Source organism: Mauremys reevesii, linkage group 1, assembly GCF_016161935.1.
Source record: "Mauremys reevesii isolate NIE-2019 linkage group 1, ASM1616193v1, whole genome shotgun sequence".
Lineage (NCBI taxonomy): Eukaryota > Metazoa > Chordata > Testudines > Geoemydidae > Mauremys > Mauremys reevesii.
In genome coordinates, this window is record NC_052623.1 from 219,672,033 (window position 1) to 219,692,140 (window position 20,108).

Below are 20,108 nucleotides of genomic sequence, written 5' to 3' on the forward strand. Positions count from 1 at the left end.
CTGGACTCTGTAGTCAGTGGAGAGATGTTACAGAGAGCAGAGAACCAGTGTGGTATGTTCATGGCAATCTGTGTTACTAAACAGATGAGCAACGGCATTCTGTGGGAGCTGGAGCTTTCTCATGTGGGCTGCTTCATTCCTCGATATAATGAGTTGCAATCATAAAACCTGGAGGTTATATCTCATAGACTGAGACACAATCTTTTGGCCAGTTGCAGATCCAAATGAACATTGTTTTGGCCACCATGGCAATTTGCACATTCAATAGACTTAAGAGTCTGAGTTTGTACTAAGAACAGGAGTACTTATGGCACCTTAGAGACTAACAAATTTATTTCAGCATGAGCTTTCATGGGCTACAGCTCACTTCTTCAGATGCATAGAATGGAACACACAGACAGGAGATATTTATACATACAGAGAACATGAAAAGGTGGAAGTACGCGTACCAACTGGAAGAGTCCAATCAATTGAGATAAGCTATCATCAGCAGGAGAAAAAAAACCTTTGAAGTGATAATTGAGATGACCCATAGAAGGTCTGAGGAGAACTTAACATAGGGAAATAGATTCCATTAGTGTAATGACCTAACCATTCCCAGTCTCTGTTTAAACCTAAGTTAATTGTATCTAATTTGCATATTAATTCAAATTCAGCAGTCTCTCTTTGGAGTCTGTTTTTGAAGTTTTTGTGGTTGCAAAATTGCCACCTTCAAGTCTGTCACTGAGTGGTTAGAGAGGTTGAAGTGTTCTCCCACTGGTTTTTGAATGTTATGATTCCTGATGTCAGATTTGTGTCCATTTATTCTTTTGCACAGAGACTGTCCGGTTTGCCCAATGTACACGGCAGAGGGGCATTGCTGGCACATGGTGGCATATATCACGGTAGATGTGCAGGTGAATGAGCCCGTGATGGCATGGCTAATGTGATTAGGTCCTATGATGGTGTCACTTGAATAGATATGTGGACAGAGCTGGCATCGGGCTTTGTTGCAAGGATAGCTTCCTGGATTAGTGTTTATGTTGTATGGTGTGCAGTTGCTGGTGAGTATTTACTTCAGGTTGGGAGGCTGTCTGTAAGTGAGGACTGGCCTGTCTCCCAAGATCTATGAGAGTGAGGGATCATCTTTCAGGATAGGTTGTAGATCTTTGATGATGTGCTGGAGAGGTTTTAGTTGGGGGCTCTAGATGATGGCTAGTGGTGTTCTGTTATTTTCTTTGTTGGGCCTGTCCTATAGTAGGTGGCTTCTGGGTACCTTCTGGCTCTGTTAATCTGTTTTTTCACTTCAGCAGGTGGGTATTGTAGTTTTAAGAATGCTTGCTAGAGATCTTGTAGGTGTTTATCTCTGTCTGAGGGATTGGAGCAAATATGATTGTATCTTAGAGCTTGGCTGTAGACAATGGATCGTGTGGTGTGTCCTGGATGGAAGCTGGAGGCATGTAGGTAAGTATAGCGGACAGTGGGTTTCCGGTATAGGGTGGTGTTTATGTGGTTTCTTAAAACTACAATACCCACTTGCTGAAGTGAAAAAACAGATTGACAGAGCAAGAAGAGTACCCAGAAGCCACCTACTACAGGTCAGGCCCAACAAACATTGTAGTTTTAAGAAACCACATAAACACATCTACCAACGTGATATATGCCATCATGTGCCAGCAATGCCCCTCTGCCATGTACATTGGCCAAACCGGACAGTCTCTACACAAAAGAAAACACAGCCGCTACTCTGAAACCTGAGTTTGTAGTGTTGTTGTAGTCAGGTTTGGTCCCAGGATATTGGAGAGACAAGGTGAGTGAGGTAATATCTTTTATTGGACCAACTTCTGCTGGTGAGAGAGACAAGCTTATGAGCTACACAGAGCTCTTAAGAGTCTGGGGTCACATGCCCTCAAGAGTGGAGTTGTTAATATAGGAAGCAAATAGTTCACTAGAGATCTCCATTTGAATGTCAACTGATAACCATCTATTAATTTACCATAGTATGTCAGTTATTGCAGTTATTTCCAATTCTAAGTCCACCACCATTGTTGACAAGTGTTGGTTTTATAATAGTGACTGAAATTACTGTATGAGGTAATCGTTTTCATAGAATCTAAATTCATCAATCTTGGGGAGACTTGATTTCAGTTGTGATCCATTCTATTATTGCATACTACTTTGGCAATGCCGCTATACCCGCAGGTGCTTCCTACCTAATAATCAGTTGAATGTTAGAATCTTCTTCCATGGACAGTAGTTTGTTAAATCAGACAGCAGCTACACAGATAGCTTTGTCCAACTGGAAGAAGGAATGAAGAGACTAATTGAAAATAAAACAAATTAATACTTTACTAGTACAAACTTTACTAGTAAATGATGACAGCCATTCTATTTCATGACAAGCTGTCATAGATCCCTGTGTGCTCAGATATCATGGAGATGAGTGCAGACTAAAAACTTCATGTAGATCTCAGGAGGCAATGGAGAACACTTGCAAAGTCGTAAATTGTGTCATTTTAAACTTTTCAGGGCTAAAATTCAATAACATGAACTGGCAGCTGGTGATTCCTGGCTTGATCATCTTGGCCATTAAACTCGTCGGAATGTCCCTGTTCATTGTATATTGTGAGTATCAAACGGTATTTGTTATTTCTCAAGTGGAATTTACATTCTCTGGGATCTTTGTAATTAAATCTCACTGCCTCAGGCAAGGCCCATATAAATCCCACAGGGTGGCATTCAACAAGATTATCCATACCACCATGACTGCTTTTGTCATCTCCAGGGTGGACAACTGTGCATTGGATATTTACATACCTACCTGGAGAGATTCCCAGACAGAACACTTTGGTAAAATGGAGTTATAGCCAAGAAAAAAATCCATAACTTAAGGAAAACATGTAAGATAACATTATGGTTCTCAAAATCTAAACATTTAAGAGCCAGGAAATTCAAGATAATATTAAAATTTAAAAATTGTTTGAAAGTATAGGAACTGACCGTTAAGATCGCCTGAGCAACCTTAACTCTGCCCCTCTTATCCTCACCTAGCTCAGACACCATTCCAGTGACAATTATATTCAACAATAGAGGGCAAATTGACAATTTTGATATTGGTATTGCATAGGGCATAGAGGCCACATCAGGGATCAGGGCCCATTTTGCTAGGTATGTCAAATATACAGCAAAAAAAAAGCTTCCCATAAGAGCTAGCAACCTAAGTATAAGACAAGAGCTATCAGATGGCTACAACAAATAAATGTGGAGGGGGAGCACAAAGCAACAGTGAGCTATCTATGACCATGTGTATGCACTGAGGTGCATACAGTGGCTGGTGTGTAAGTTGGCATATTAACTGAGGTGCAACCTGGCTGCTGTATGTGTTTGTATTTCATAATAACTAAATCCTGTCTAATAGTCAAAGGAAGAAGTTTGCTGGAAGGTGCAACTTTCTACCTGAGAGAAGAGAAAAACATCAACTTCATTGCTTGCACAATTCATACACAAAACACACCCTGACTTATACAGAGGAGATCACAGTTTACCAATAATATATCCATATAGTGATGATAGAAATGTGAGGGCTGCCCTCTTGGATGACACACTGGGACTGAATCAGGGATCTCCATTATTACACAAGTTGCTACAGCTTGAGCTAAAAAGCCAACTTCCTGTAGCTGGTGGCTGTAACACTCACATCCTCTATGGATTAGACCACAGGGGTTTCTGTAACACACACTGACCAGTGGATTACACAAGTGTTTCCCAATATTGTCTGATATGTGTGTTATCTATCTATCTATCTATCTATCTATCTATCTATCTATCTATCTATCTATCTATCTATATCAATATATACTTGAGAGATGCTGCTCTTTGTTGGGGAATGTTCCCTTCCTTGAAAAGGGATGGGCATAGTTCTTGGTCTCTGTTCCCCTTAGGTATCCAGGTACTGATCAGAATATAAAAAAGCAGCAACTGTATGGTTTGGCTTTGGATACAGGGGATCTGTTTGTCATGTGTATTTCCCCCATTTGTATTTATTCTACGAAAAGTCTCTCTGTAATGTTACTTCCCTATAGGCCAAATTGACAAATTACACTCCCACCAATGCCACTGAGACACAGCCAATGCATAAATGGAAAGAAAGGGGAGTGCTTGTCTCAGAAGTGACTAATCTAGCAGGCACATATTCACTTTGTTGCACAACACTGCCACAGCCAGTTTCCTATTTTACTATGAACCGACAATTTCCTAAGGGGTCCATAGCTACCAAAGGAAATGGCTTATGTATGTCTATAGCAAGTGGGAGAGAAAGAAAGGACTGGCGTTTGCAAGCATCTCCATCTAAACCAGTGGAGATGCCCAGTGAATGGCCATCATGTGTTGTCTGCTGATGAACAAGTTCCACTGCCAATGGGAATCCAGTTGTATAACATGTTTAGAGAACTATAATTATCCCCAAATCTACTTGCATCCCCAAGTATGGATTAGGTCTGTCCTTCCCCCAAAGCCATTCACCGTTGCTTCCATGATTGTGATGTGAAGTTCATGCTTTGTGGAAACTATAGCATGTGAGACAGGAGCTGAGCCACACATCTTGTAACAGAAGAGCATGATAGCTGGGCAGCAGGGCCGGCTCCAGACCCCAGCGCGCCAAGCAGGTGCGTGGGGCGGCCCTTTCCCGGGGGGGCGGCATTTGGCTCCGGCGGACCTTCCGCAGTCATGCCTGCGGCGGGTGCGCTGGTCCCGCGGCTCGGGGGTGCCTCCCGGGCATGATTGCTTGGGGCGGGACCACCAGAGCCGCGGGACCACCGCATCCGCCGCAGACACTTCTGCCTCGGCCACGGGACTGGGGAAGGGCGGCGCAGCGCGCCGCCCTGCTTGGGGCGCTCTAATTTATAGAGCCGCCCCTGCTGGGCAGTCAGCCTTAACATGTGCCTGCCCTTTTTCTTAATTTTACTATTTGTGCCTCTCATTGTGCTGAGTTTGCACCTGAACCCATGATTGTTTTGGCTGTACATATGCCTGTATCACTTCCCATGCTCATAACTCCACCTAAACTTGTTGTCTGTATCGCTGCTTGTGTCCTTGACCTCTGCTTGCTCTCTTTTTGCCTAAATCGCTGCATGGGTCTGATCATTTATCATTTGCAGGGGCGGCTCTAGAGCCCAGCGGGGTTCGCTGGTTTGCTGATCCCGCGGCTCGGCTGGACCTCCCGCAGGCACGACTGCGGCAGCTCAACCGGAGCCGCTGGACCAGCGAACCGTCCGCAGCTGCGGGAGGTCCAGCTGAGCCGTGCGACCAGCGGACCCTCCGCAGTCATGCCTGCGGCAGGTCCGCTGCTCCCGCGGCTCGGGGGCGCCTCCCGGGCATGATTGCTTGGGGCGGCCAAATTTGTAGAGCCGCCCCTGATCATTTGATGCTATTTCTTAGAATGTCAGAGATGCATTACTCCCTCCCCTAAATGCTATATTTTCCCACTGTATTCTTTGCCTTCCTAAGGTTAAGGACATGCTCCAGTGTCCTGGGAATGAGAGGCATTGATGAACTCTTGCTGAGATCCTTGGGGTTCCCAAATGCAATATTAATAATAATAAAGTAAAACAAGAAATGCACAACCATTCAAAAAGTTATCACCCCAGGTGCAGTTTATATTGAGTATTATAGATCATTTCCCAGAGACCAACAGCTAGGCTTGTGTTCAGTTCCACAGATCTTCCCCACTCTGGGTTCTCAGAGGATGCTCAATTCCACAACTGAGGGGAACAGACCAGGTAATGTCCAGCCAGTGAGATTCTGGGATTCGCTGTGAAATTCTCTGGGGGCAAAAGAGGAATTATCTTGGTTTGTGTTCCTGATTCCCCATCACTGATGTCCACTTCTGCAAAGTACCCCATTGGCTGGGATATTTGCCCAGAGAGATACTAATATTTGTGTTTGCATCCCAGCTGGGGTAGGGGTCTGCAGAGATGGGATTGTCCCTCACTCATCATAGTGGATGGGAAATGGTTAGCAGCATCCACCTGGGATATGAGGTCTCTCCTCTCTGCCCCTGTGTCCTGAACCTTGTGTGCTACAGGTATACCTGTGCTTCTTCTGCCTAGATTTGTGTTTGTGCTTACCTTGGAGCCCTTCCCTGCACTTCTGGACTATGATTATGTCATTGGTCCAAAGAAGTGACAGTCTTCTGGCTATTCACCATTTTTTGCAGGTCAGGGTTCAATGGGGAGTCCTCTGCTGCCATTCCCAATAATCCCAGCAGCCATAATAATGAAATAAAAACTGTCCTTGCTTTGGTTATCTCCAGAACTTCCTAACATCTAATTTATAGTGTGTGTGTGTGTGTGTGTTCTGGGGTTTGGGGACAATGATGGGTGCAGCAAAGAGGGAAATCTTAGCCTTTTCAATTTTGCATTGTAGATCAGGAAGCTCATTTTGATAGGTTGGATCACAGAAACCCCCTTGGGAACTGCCATCTGATGCGCTGAGATTATCTCTGAGCCTGTTTTCCCTGGCAGCTGGGGACTTCAGTGCCCAGCCTGGTTGTGCCAGACATGCTAATCTGCTACAAACACAGACCCAGGTCTGAACCACATCCCTCACAAGCTGCAGGCTTAACTGAAAACAGCTTAAGAAGTGTTCCTGTCTCCAACACTCAGACACCCAACTCCCAATGGGGTCCAAACCCCAAATAAATCTGTTTTACCCTGTATAAAGTTTATACAGGGTAAACTCATGAATTGTTCACCCTCTATAACACTGATAGAAAGATATGCATAACTGTCGCCCCCCTGGTATTAATACATACTCTGGTTAATTAATAAGTAAAAAGTGATTTTATTAAATACAAAAAGCAGGATTTAAGTGGTTCCAAGTAATAACAGACAGAACAAAGTGAATTGCCAAACAAAATAAAATAAAACATGCAAGTCTAAGCCTAATACAGTAAGAAAGTGATTACAGATGAAATCTCACCCTCAGAGATGTTCCAGTAAGCTTCTTTTACAGACTAGCCTCCTTCTAGTCTGGGTCCAGCAATCACTTACACCCCCGTGGTTACTGTCCTTTGTTCCAGTTTCTTTCAGGTATCCTTTGGGGTGGAGAGGCCATCTCTTGAGTGAGCTGAAGACAAAATGGAGGGGTCTCCAAAAACTTCACATAGTTTCTCTCTTCTGAGTGGAAACCCCCCTCTCCCCCTGTGTAGAATTACAGCTACAAAATGGAGTTTTGGAGTCACATGGGCAAGTCATATGTCCATGCATAACTCAGAACTTTACAGGCCAAGCCACATAGCCAGGAAAGCTCAGATATGGATTGGCATCTATCAAGGTCTATTGTCAGCTTAAGTGTTTCTTGATTGGACACTTACTGAGTCTTTCCTCAAGAAGCTGACCAAATACTTCACTGAGGCTACTTAAAATCAAACAAGTACACATCCAATATTCATAACTTCAAATACAAAAATGATACGTACATATAAATAGGATGAATATATGCAGAAGAACATAACCTTTGCAAAGATATGTTACATGGCATATCTGACATAAAACATATTCCAGTTATGTCATATTTATACTCATAAGCATATTTCTATAAAGCATTATGGGGTGCAACGTCACACTCATCTCCTACAACTTCTTTCTTTCTGGCCTTCCTGATCCCCATCACAATCCACCTCCAGACTAGTGCATCTAGACCACTGCTGATAAAATCTTTTCCCTCACCCACCATGACCCTCCTCTCTCTGAATTCTTCCACTTTTTGTCCTCTTACCTTCCATAGCAAAGACATGCTTCTCGTCCTCCCCTTCTAGGCCCTGCACAGCGATTCCCTCATCGTCTACCATTCTTCCCCTTGCTCCCTTGGATCCATCGAAGAATCCAACCTCACCGCTAACATCATCTTCTCTCAGGCTTTTTTTCGTGCCCTCTACCCAGGCTGGCCCAGGATGCTTAGGATGCTGAACATGTTCTGACCTGTTTGGTAAATGGTCTGTCTTTTTGCTTGTCTGGATATAACTTTTAACGTGGTTGTGTTCAGCCAAGACAAAACTGACCATTTACCAGACAGGGGATGAGGTTAGAGAGGTCTGTGTAAGGGAAGACACAGGCTGGGGATGGTCTTCAGGCATGGGGCAGTTTTTTACTGGAAAGAAGGCATAGTATTTTGGCTACCCATGCCTAGGGAGCATTCTCTGTCCCAGAATGCCAGCACCTGCAGTGCAATCAGTAGTCCCTTTCATGGCTGCTTGGTCCAGGCCAGGACTTAAGGTGACCCTACTCAGCCCAGACTGTGTCAGCTAATCAATCCATAAGCAACACAGCCATAAACTCTATCTGTGTCCCAGCAGCCCCAACAAATAAACTCCTTTATATCCATTACAGCTAATCCCTGTCTCTTCTCTGCAGTGGGGGACACTACGGCATGGTCACCTACCCCCTTGTCTTTCAAATAGTTCCTCAAAACTCACTTCTTCCCTGAAGCACTAGCCCACATAAGTAAAACGCTCGCATCCAGCCCATAATTAACAAATAAACAAAAACCCATCAGGACAGAACCTTCCTGTGGATCTCCTAATGTATGTGTTGTGCTGCCCATCTGTTTAGGTCACAAGATTCCCAGGACAAGAACAGTCTCTCCTGACATGTCTCATAGGGCAGTGTTTTTCAAAGTTCGAGTCACGACCCTGTACTGGGTCGTGGCATGTCAGGCACTGGGTCACTGTGGTCAGCACCGCCGACTGGGATGTTAAAAGTCCTGTCGGCAGTGCTGCCCAGCTAAGGCAGGCTAGTCCCTACCTGTTCTAACACCGTGCTGCACCCCAGAAGTGGCCAGCAGTGGGTCTGGCTCCTAGGGAGGGGGCCATGGGGCTCCACGTGCTACCCCCACCCCAGGCACCAGCTCCACACACCCATTGGCTGGGAACCAGCCAATGGGAGCTCGGGGGGTGGTGCCTGCAGGCGACAGCTGCGCAGAGCCACTTGCATACCTCTGCCTAGGAGCCGGACCTGCTGCTGGCCACTTCCAGGACGCAGCATGGTCCATGATGCCAGGACAGGCAGGAATCCTGTCTCTGCACCCTGGCTGTGCCACTGACTGGGAGCTGCCGAAGGTAAGTCTTTGCCGCAACCCTGAACCGCAATCCCCTGCCCCAGCCCTGATTCTCCCCCAAAGCCAGAACCCCTTCCTGCACCTCAAACCCCTCATCCCCAGCCTGAACCCAGAGTTTGCACCCCCAGCCCAGAGCCCTGAACACCTCCCACACCCCAATCCCCTGCTCCAGGCCAGAGCCCCCTCCCATACCCTGAACCCCTCATTCCTGGCCCTACCCTGCAGCCCTCACCCCCACACCTCAACCCTCTGCCCCAGCCCTGAGCCCCTTGCACACCTCAAACTCCTCATCCCCAGCTCCTTTGGGTTATGGGCATCAACAATTTTCTTCAACTGGGTCCCCAGAAAAAAAGTTTGAAAACCACTGTCATAGGGCATCTGGCACTTAATAAATCAAGAAGAGCAAATGCCGCCTAAGCATTCATTGCCACGTTTATTTTTATAGCATTAAAGATAGCAGAGACCAAAAACTAGGTTTGTGTTTAGTTTCACAGATCTTCTCCACTGATGACTCAACAGAGAACTCTTGGTCTTCAACCAGCAGTGGAAGAACAAGTAAGATCAGTGCATTGAGAGTTTGATGTTTGCTGTAAACTGTGATTGGGAGAGAAGAGTTCTTTTCCTGCCAATTAAATGTTGTTTTTCCCTCTTTCTTTGTATGTGCCCCTCCTACAGACTGCCCGATACGGTGGACTTTTCAAAGGGGAAAATGCTACTTCTTTTCTGTTCAGGAAAAGACTTGGAATGCCAGTCAAAGAGCATGTTCTGAAGCAAACTCTAGTTTAGTGATCATCAACAGCAAAGAGGAACTGGTGAGAGCTATTGTAGAAAGAGCATATAATCCTATTGTAGAAAGAGCATATAAACCATGAACTCTGCTTCAAAGAACTTCCCAGCCTGTCTTCTCCATCTCTGAGTTCCCCATGCAAGTTTCCTATGTGCACTCTTCCAAGTTCTCCCCTTCTCTCCTTAGCTACACCCTACTTTAGTACCAATTCAGGGGCTCGGCTGTCTTTGTGCAGGCATTACCTGCTTCTCTGCCAGCTAATTGAAGACACCCACTCCAGGATTTATGATGCACCACAATGCACAGTGTGCTAGCATGACTAAGTGATTTTAATAAGCATACAGAGAGGCAGGGCCCAGCAATATGACAGCCAGGCCCCCTGTGTACTATGTGACAGATGTCAAAGTACTTGGCAGGGAGATGGATTGGGGAGAGACTGGGGAGAGGCATAAAGCCACAGGTGGGCATACTGATATGCAGGGCCGGCTCTAGACCCCAGCGCGCCAAGCGTGTGCTTGGGGCGGCGTCCCGCGGGAGGGCGGCAGGTGACTCTGGTGGACCTCCCGCAGGCACGCCTGCGGAGGGTCCGCTGGTCCCATGGCTCCGGTGGAGCTTCCGCAGGCGTGCCTGCGGGAGGTCCACCGGAGCCGCGGGACCGGCGACTGCCCTGCTTGGGGCGGCGCAAATCCTAGAGCCGCCCCTGCTGATATGTGGCCAGATATCCCACCATGGGAATGTGCTGTAATAGGCACCTTCCATTTCATAGGCTCCTGTTATGAGACATTGGCAAATCTGTTAGACATAAAGCCCTGTGGGAGCGTTGTCCTACAGAGAGTCTCTGATGGGGGATGGGACCTAATAGGCTTTGTGCTGGGTTTGCAGCATGCTGCTGGGGATCTCTTGGTCAAGTTTGGTTTGTCTAGACTAGGAAAACAGTTTTTTGGCTAGGTCGGGGTTAGCTAGCTAACCCCAATCTTTTTTCCTAATCTGGACAAACCCAGAAAATCACCCCTACTGGCACCCCAAATAGATGCTAATGCTATTGAATTGTCTCTGGCCACAGGTAAGAATTCTCAGAACTCACTGTACGCTTCCTTTGCAGGAGTTCCTCCATAATAACACAAAAGCTGAAGATTACTTCATTGGATTGTCAGTCGGAGGAGCTGAAGGTAGATGGAAATGGATTGACAACACAGAGCTTAACACAGACATGTACGTTTATTCCTTATTATACCTCCAAGTGTCAGATACATCAGAGGAAATAATTGCCACAGGTGTATTGTGGAGAAAGGGAACAGAACACAGGTTAGGATTTTCCTGTGCCTACAACAGGGAAGAGTTAACACAGGCAGAATAGATGTTAAGGTTAAAAAGCTACTCCTGGGGGCATTCTGCGCCAAAAATAAAAAATTCTATGCACAATATTTTAAAATTCTGCAAAATTCTACAAATTTTACTTGTCAAAATAACACTGTATAATCATGCCAGTTTTAATTATTTTGGTACTTTATTTCAAAATACCTGTCAGCAAGTATGTCTGTAACAATACAGACACACACACAAAAATTCCCCCATGAACAGAGTTAAATAAACCCCTATGACAACTCAATTCCTGTTTCTCTGCCCCTTGCCTTCCCCTCAGAGTCCACAACCCCTCTCCCACAGAGCCCAGTCGTGGGGCCTCCCCCCAGCCAATACACCCGAACCCCCTTCCCCCCCCAGAAACCAGCCATGGGGTCCTCCCATTCCAGATACCCACACTACTTTTCCCCCCTGAACCCAGCCATGGGGTCCCCCCTTCCAGATACCCACACCTCCTCCCCCCAGGAGCCCACCCAAAGGGCCATCACTTACCCAGGTACCCACATGCCCTCCTCCCCCAGAACCCAGCCTCTCTACCAGCCACAACTCCAGCCCTGGCCCCAACTGTGGCCACGCTCCTGGCTCTGGCCGTGGCCCCAGTTGCAGCTCTGGCTCAGGCCCCGCTCCTGGACACAGCTCTGGTCATAGCCCTGGCTGTGACTCCCAGGGAGTGTGGACAGATTTTTCCATTACCTGGTGGGGAAGGAGGGGAAGAAAAAAATTGGGGCACCACTGGTCTAGAGAGTGAGAATCACCCAGGCTATTCTGTAGAACCAGATAAAGAACTCACTGTATTTGTGTGTGCATCAGAGAGAGAGTTGAATAGTAAACTGTGTGTGTGAGTGTCAGAAATGTGGAAATTGAAGGAGGTGTCAATATGAAGTGGCTTCCATCACTCATCAGGAAACTTCTGACTAGAAGATGAAATATCCTTAGTCTATCCTTGGAGTTATTGCATAAATTTGGATAATTCAGAATAACAGGAATGAATACCCCGATTCTCATTTCTTTTTCATCTCCACACAGATTTATGATACCTTTGAATAGTGACACCTTTGCTTGTGTTGTAATCGGATTAACTGTCGTGGGTACTATATCTTGTTCTGTACCAAACCGCTGGATCTGTGAAAAGAAAGCATAACAGCTCCCTTGGACAGAGGAAGACTCTGGGGCTAACTGGAACTTGGGTGGTACTGTTAGAGCAAGCCATTCGGAGTCAGGAGACAGGTTTTCTTCTATACTATATTGGCTGAAAGGCCTTGGGATAGTTACTTTGGCTTTTTGTGCCTCAGTTTTCCCATCTGTAGAAAAAGAATAATAGTATCCACTTTTGTAAAGTATACCCTTGAGCTCCTCAAATGACATGCACTAAGGTGGTGCCATGTACTGATGTTAATGCCCATATAATGCTATATTCACACAAACTTCAGTAAATCATTCTCATATAAAATTGCATAGAGGCTAATTCTCTCTCTTACACACACACATGCAGTCAGGGACAAACTTACCACTGACATAAGCAGGTGCAATTCTATTGACTTCATAATAAAATGCAGAGAATCCTTGAATTAAAATAAGCATGACAGCTAAAAAGTGGAGGCTGAAGAAGACAAAAGTAGTGTTGGAAATGACAATGGTTAAAAACACTGTTATGTAGCAAGGTGTGGGGGCAGAGCAAGACCTGTGCACCTGGAAGACCCTGTTCAGACCAAGGACATTAGAATCCTTGGAACTGTTGAGAACAACACAATTTTTCTGGAGGCCCTTGTTAAAAGCAATATAGCAGCTCAGCTATATTTAGCACTTTGGTAGAGCTTTATGGGCCTGATTCTCTGCTCACTTTCACAGGAATAACTTCATTAATGTCTATGGAGTTACACCAGTTCAAAATCAACCTGGCACCAGGAGTAAAATCTTGACCCCACTGGAATCAATAGCAAAACTCTCACTGACTTCAATAGGGTGAGGATTTCACCCCTAATCATGTGAGAAATGCACAAACATTAGCTAATTAAAGAGAACACAGTTTCCTGTAGGTTGAACACTGTTGTTACTGACCACCACAATGAAACACATGGAAGGTACACCACAAAGGGAAGTACAACGCTTGACACACTTCCTGTAATGTATAAACCGGAAGATTTTTAATAGCAGTGGCTGTGGTGAGACGCTAAGATCGTATTATAGATGGCACGAATTGTTAATGTTTCTGGACTTAAGCCTTGTGATGCAACAGGGAAGTAAAAAAATTGTAAAAAAAAAATGCAGTGTTGTTATAGCCATGTCAGTCTCAGGCTATTAGAGAGACAATGTGGGTGAGATAATATCTTCTTTTATTGGACCAACTTCTGTTGGTGATAACCTGAAGAAGAGCTCTGTTTAAGCTTGAAAGCTTATATCTCTCACCAACAGAAGTTGTCCAGTAAAAGATATTACCTTATTGTAAAGAAGAGTTTTTTTGACAGAGCATTTCCATCTCAGTCTGTTGCAGGCAAAACTGAAACATTTATCCTGAAATAAACCGCCTTGTTTTGGGGGTAAATTCAGCAGTGCAACTGCTGGAGATAATCACTGAGGAGACTGTGAGGTGAAGGCTCCCAATCCATACTTTTGGAGAACTAAACCATAGTTATATTCAAGACTACCCTAAAAGGCTACCCTCTCTTTTAAGGGATGACATCAAAGTATTCCTCAGTTGTACTAAGTATAGCTCAGCTCCACTTCTATTAAAAGACCCCCTCAATTAAGCAACCAAATGTCAGTCCCTTTGGTGGTTACTTAAGATGGGTTTCACTATATATTTCATATACCCAGATTCTTGGTCCAATTTGTGCTGAAGACAGAGCCCTTACTGGGTTCATCACCACTATATTTGACCCATTATCCTGAAGGATTGCTAATTGAAATTTGCTATTTGCCTTTTATTGTAATGTAAGAGTGCTGTTGTCTTGTTATGCTTTTAGATTATTTGATTTATACTGTATCTTCAGTTGTATCTAATCTAATCCATTCTATTTATATCACATAACCACAGTATGTAACCATCTATTGTCATCTACAAATAGTAGATGGATTTTCTGCAATATTCTGAAATCCCCAGTCTCCTCTGTTTCCCCTTTTTTATTGTGATCCCCATATGTGTTAGTGAGGCTTAAGCTTTATATATTTCCACAAATACTAAATAACATGTCACTATGAATTTCTGTATATGCATACATATATGAAGCTTAATACTGAAGAAACCACAATCAATGACTGTGTATGAAAAAGATGGCTTTTGTGAATTTACAATATTAAAAACAAAGTTTATTTTTAAAATGCTGTGTTCATGAGTATATCTTCATGTCACCCAGTTTGAATGCCTCATCTGGCAGTGTTGCCTGGGACATTCCTCTGAAAATGATTTTTAGGTGCAGCATTTCAAGAGGCAACACCAGAGAAAGTGATTCCTTTTTCTGCTCTGGGAATTAGTTTACCCAATAGTGGAGAAGATTTACTAAGCAGCTGCTCTCAATGTGTACATACTCACCACATTATCAAAGCCAAAACTCAATCTAGGAGTCTTGTGAGATCTTCAAGTAGCAGGTCTCAGGAGAACCAAGACAGTGTCTTTCCCAAAGTCAATCTTCCTGTGACCTAAAGGTATGCTCTGTATCCTACTCCTAATTCATTAAATCAGTCATTACACATGGATTTATGTTGGATTGAAAACAGGGACCTGGAAATGAGAGGCTTCCTATCTCATTCCTCCATCCTCTTGTGCTACGGCTGTAGCCCAGACCTGTTCACCCCTAGTCAGGAATGTGTCACCAAGGTAAGGGACCCTCACCTCTGGGGAGTTAGCAACCATGCTCTAAACTGTTATGGCCAACAGTTAAGGGATTTTTTTTCTCCCTTGAAGGCACAGATACATGTTTTTAACCTTTTAATATAACTTTTTGTCTGGAAATGTCCTTTGTTTTGGGGGAGTGATTTTTAAGAGCAGTTGAGTGACACCAGGATGCACATGAATGACTTTGGAGAAGCTCTGCTCTGGCCCATCTGCCTCTTGGAAGCTCTGTCCTGGACATTTCTATTTTTGCGCTGTTAAAGGTGACAACAAACAAAATGAATGCCACCACTAATTCCATCTCAATTCCACTTTCTAAGCCACACCCACTGTTGCTGGGCTGGAGCCTCATTTGAAGGCAATACAGCCAGGGATGTTTGCAATGCAGTGCAGTAGTTCTGCAAAATGCAGCGAGCACCTAATAATTCCACATAGGGTTTACATTTGCAGAGCACTGCGGACCAAATTCTGCTATACTTACATAGCATGAGTAGTACCTTGCTCCTTAAACAGTCCCACTGATCTCAGTGGCTACTCACAGGGGGCACAATCTACCCATAACTAATCTTCTAAACTATCTAAGTAACTATTAGCCCTATGAGGAAAGTGAGACAGAGTGTTTATGTAACTTATTTGGAAGTGTGGTCTACTGGATTAAGTGTGTGGGACTGAGAATCAGAAATGTGAAGTCAGATCCTCAGCAAATGGGAATCTGGATTGCTTTATTGACTACAATAAAACTATGCCAATTTACTCTAGCTGAGGCTCTGGCCCTTAGTTCTTTATCCTAATTCCATAACTACTTCATTGTGTGATCTTGACCAAGTCACTTAATTTATCTATGCCTATCTTGAATGCACAATGGGAATAATGCTATTTAGTCTGTAATCAGTCTGTAAAATACCGCTGTATCTTTGTATGAGCTACAGTAACTCCTCACTTAAAGTCATCCCAGTTAACGTTGTTATGTTGCTGATCAATTAGGGAACATGCTCATTTAAAGTTGTGTAATGCTCCCTTCTAATGTCAGCAAAGAGTCCTGTGGCACCTTATAGACTAACAGACGTATTGGAGCATGAGCTTTCGTGGGTGAATACTGTTAGGCCTGAATAAAGATGTAGCACAAAACCAGTTATGCCAACCTGACTGAAGTCAGGCTAACAGAGGTTTCTGGGTAATCCCAGCATGGAAAAATACTGAGAAGCAGCATGTTTCACAAAGCCCTGGGAAAAATTGAGATAAGAGAGGGAGGTGCATTCCTGACATGTTACCAGCTGCGCTAACTCCTGTCTTCCAGTTTCTGGTGCTTGGCAACCATGCTGATAAGAAAGTTGCTGGGGCATCATGACTTGCTTACATTATAAAGAAAGACAGATGTGCTTTGTTATTAGGGTTTGTTACTAACCAAAGGGGGGTGGGATATGGGTTGTGTGAAATGAATAATTTGTGACGTGACGGAACTGTCTATATAACCTATACTTAGTTGTAAAAGGGGGGGCTGGTTCTCTTCGGAGACGAGCTGCTCTTTATTGACGCGTGCACTTGTCAATAAAGAGCTTTTGATCGGACCTTGCTGGTGTTGCCTGTCTCTCTGCGGTCAGACAACGAACTTCGCTGTCGGGGTTAGAGTCCCTGACAATACCCCCTTGGTCGGATGCATGTAGTCCTTCTAATGTAATTTGGCAGCCGCCTGCTTTTGTCTACTGCTTGCAGGAAGAGCAGCCCATTGCAGCTAGCTGGTGGGGGCTTGGAACCAGGGTGGATCTGCAGCCCCCCTATCAGCTCTCCACTCCCCTAAATTCCCTGTGCTGCAGCTGCTCAGTAGGCTAGCAATTGCTGCTGTCCCTCCCCCCACTGCCATGTGCTGCTCCTGCCCTCTGCCTTAGAGCTCAGACTTCTGGAGACTCCTGCTTGCTGTGCGGGGGGGAGGGAAGGAAGAGGGGGGGCTAATGTCAGGGTGTCCCCCTCCCCCTGCTCCTGCACCCCACTTAGCCCATCTTCCATAGAGCAGGGGGGACACGCCACGGCTCAGGACGGAGGGAGCTTACAGCAGCTGATCTAATTAACAAGGCAGTATACTTAAAGGGGAAATGTGCATAGCTCCCTCCATTCCTGCTGTCTTGTAGAGTGAGAGAGTTAACCCTTGAGGGCTCAGCCAATTGTTAGTTCATCATTTAGTAGTAAGGGAAATATCCCACTCTCTGACTCCTCCACCTTAACCAAGCTTCACAATCATCATCACTGTGTATCAGTAGTAAATTGTTTGTTTAAAACTTATACTCTGTGTGTGTATATATATATATATATATATATATATATATAGTTTTTTGTCTGGTGAAAATTTTTTCCCTGCAACCTAACCCCCTCACTTACAATCTTATGGGGAAATTGGATTCACTTAACATCGTTTTGCTTAAAGTCGCATTTTTCAGGAACATAACTACAACATTAGGTGAGGAGTTACTGTATTCTGGATAAATGCAATATATCAAGTGCTCACGGTATGGCAGAGCTAGGAAAAGTACTCAGGAGCTTCTTGCTCCCAGAACCCACTCAAGCCACTGTTTCTCTCTCTGTAGCCAGGATTTCTCATAACAGACACACCCTGAGAACTTCCATTGAAAAAAATTAAACTTGATATTGAAAAAAAATTACAAGAATTCTCAAAAGCAGTGCTCCTCTGGTTGTCCAAACTCTCCTGTCTCCAAAATACCATGTTTGATTCCTCTCAAACTTTACTGGGGACACATGGGAAACTTCTACTGGATTGGTTGAGTTTTGTTGAAGTTAGGGCAGAGGTTTAAAATCAAGTATTTAATGGAAAGTGAGTCTCTTAATTATGGAGAAAAGCTATTGTCTTTCCTTTCTTTCAACAAATATTAGGTGAGGTGATTAATCCCTTCATAGAAATCTCTCCTTGTTAGGAACTTCTGCTGGTCTAGTAACCAAACCTCCATCTTCTACCCTGTTTAATCACCCTGCGGCAGCACTTCTCTGATTTTAACACCACAGATGTTACTCCACTTGCACAGTCAACTGCTCTTTCTCAAAAGGAATCTTTGAGTTTTGCAAATCTGCATGCTGTTTTGTAATTCATTTGCTGTGTTAGCAAACCATGAGCTGATTATGTAACATGGGAATGCATATCCTTCCTTTTTACACGTCTAAACACCATGGCTTGAAAGACAGTCAGGCATGTTCAGAGGATACTTAAAGTAAAAAATAGATCTAAGCCTTTAAAGCCTTCTGGCAAATGTGCAGAGAAAGAGAACACCATTATCATTAGAATTTATACAGGGCTCAAAGTGTGCTAAGTGCTTTACAAACATAAGGAGAGAAGGTCCCTGAACTGAGCAGCATACAGTCAGAATAGACAAGGAGTTGCCCAGGAAGGGAATGATCTGTTAATGTAACAAAATTGTTTTTCATGCCTCACTATTTAATAATCTAATTATTCAAAGCCAGACTGTGTGTTTATGGCACTGGGTTGGGGATTGTGCAGTGCTCGAAAAGGAGCACAATTAAACACAATCTGTCCAGGAGTCAATGTGAGTGCCTCTATATGAGAGTTTACCATGTTCCCTGCTCTGCAAATAACCAAGGGCCTCTAAAAAGAATTTAGGCTCCCAAAGTCCAAAATGTAGGCACCACTGAGATCGTCAAAATCCTGCTCAGCTGCCACCTAACCCTGGAGGCACCTACATTTTTGCTGTAAAAATCCTAAAGGATCTAAGCATGCACCCTGCTGCCCCAAGCAGGCATCCAAGCATCTATCTTTTGCCTAAGCCTCTATGCAATCCTCAAACCAGGGGAAGATAGGCATTCCCCCTCCTAGGTCACTTGCAAGGCCTGATCCAGGAGGCATGCTCAGAGGACACCATACTGTACACAATGGTAGTTGGGAGGAAGGGAGACTGCCCTTATAATCCATGATGTGGGAGATACTGGTTCAGTTCTGTCCTCTGCCTGATGTGAACAAGGGATTTGAATTTAGGTTTTAAGTCTTCCAAGAGACTGCCCTAGCCACTGGACTAAGGGCTGTTTTGATACAGAGCTCTCTCACACCTGCCTCTTGAAACTGTTACAGAATTATTTATACACAAAATATACACTGGGCCAGCAAGACAATGGCTCTATAGTTCTGTGATTGGGGCATTCGCCAAAAAGGTGGGAAACCCACATTCAAATTCTTTCTCCTCAGCTCAAGGGGGGAATTGAGCTAGTGTGTCCCACATCCCAAGTGAGTGCTATAACCTCTGGGTGAAAGTTTATAAAAGAGGTCCTCCCTTCTCCCCTGCCCAGCCAGTTGGTGTGGATGTAGGCATGTGCCACTGCATTTCTGGCAAAAAATGGCTTAAGAGCTTGATTCCAGGAGACAATTCCAGGCTGTGAATCCCAAACAGAGATAAGAGCTTCCTTCCATCCTGGGTTTAGGCGCCTAAGACCCAGAGAGGGGTGGGGCTTAGGACACACCCCTCTCCTCAGTATCTGCTAGTGGTTGGTTAGACAGCTCCATGCCCTAGTGTGTGCGCTTTTGTGGATCCCATTCTCAGGCACATATCTCTCCCCATGCATTTTATAGGGAGCCTATGTGCTCAACTCAGGTTTTGTGGATTCCACTGGGTAGCTAAACACCTAAAGTTTAGGCATTGAACTGGACTGCATTGCCATGCCTAAGTCTCTTTGTGGATTAGGGTCCAATTCTTTTGGACAATGCTGGGAGGAGGAGCTAGGACTATGGTCCTGCTTCATGCCCACCTCTGCTCTGCAGAGAGCAGTCCATGTGTAGGAGCTGTGATCTTTCCTGGCCCTTGAGTAGTTCTTGCACCCTGTACCCTTTCAGCCCGTGTGACCCTCCATAGAGGTCAGTCTATCAGATGCCTAATAGAATCATTAAGGTTGGTGAAGTGTCCTTATTACAGAAAATGAAGTCCTCCATTACTCTTCCTACAATGTGCTGATGAAAATACATCCAGAAATGGTGTCAAAAATGCATACATTAGTCTGGAATTTGTTGTGAATAGAAAATAAAAAGTG

The 20,108-nt window shown here is 44.6% G+C and overlaps 1 protein-coding gene across 10 annotated transcripts in view; it reads left to right on the top strand.

Annotated features, from left to right (window-relative positions):
* LOC120385042 (C-type lectin domain family 5 member A-like) overlaps positions 1 to 14,274 on the top strand; it is a 34,362-nt gene extending 20,088 nt beyond the window's left edge. For 5 of the 10 annotated variants that reach the window (XM_039504132.1, XM_039504153.1, XM_039504146.1 and 2 more), the window contains 6 exons: positions 2,509 to 2,604; positions 5,688 to 5,756; positions 9,580 to 9,648; positions 9,769 to 9,905; positions 10,983 to 11,092; positions 12,269 to 14,274. In XM_039504132.1, coding sequence (XP_039360066.1) covers positions 2,509 to 2,604; positions 5,688 to 5,756; positions 9,580 to 9,648; positions 9,769 to 9,905; positions 10,983 to 11,092; positions 12,269 to 12,383 — 596 coding nt within the window. In that variant the 3' untranslated portion in view covers positions 12,384 to 14,274. The remainder of the gene's footprint in view (positions 1 to 2,508; positions 2,605 to 5,687; positions 5,757 to 9,579; positions 9,649 to 9,768; positions 9,906 to 10,982; positions 11,093 to 12,268) is intronic. The other 5 variants (XM_039504189.1, XM_039504180.1, XM_039504171.1 and 2 more) reach the window with 1 other exon arrangement.
* The last annotated feature ends 5,834 nt before the right edge of the window (positions 14,275 to 20,108 follow it).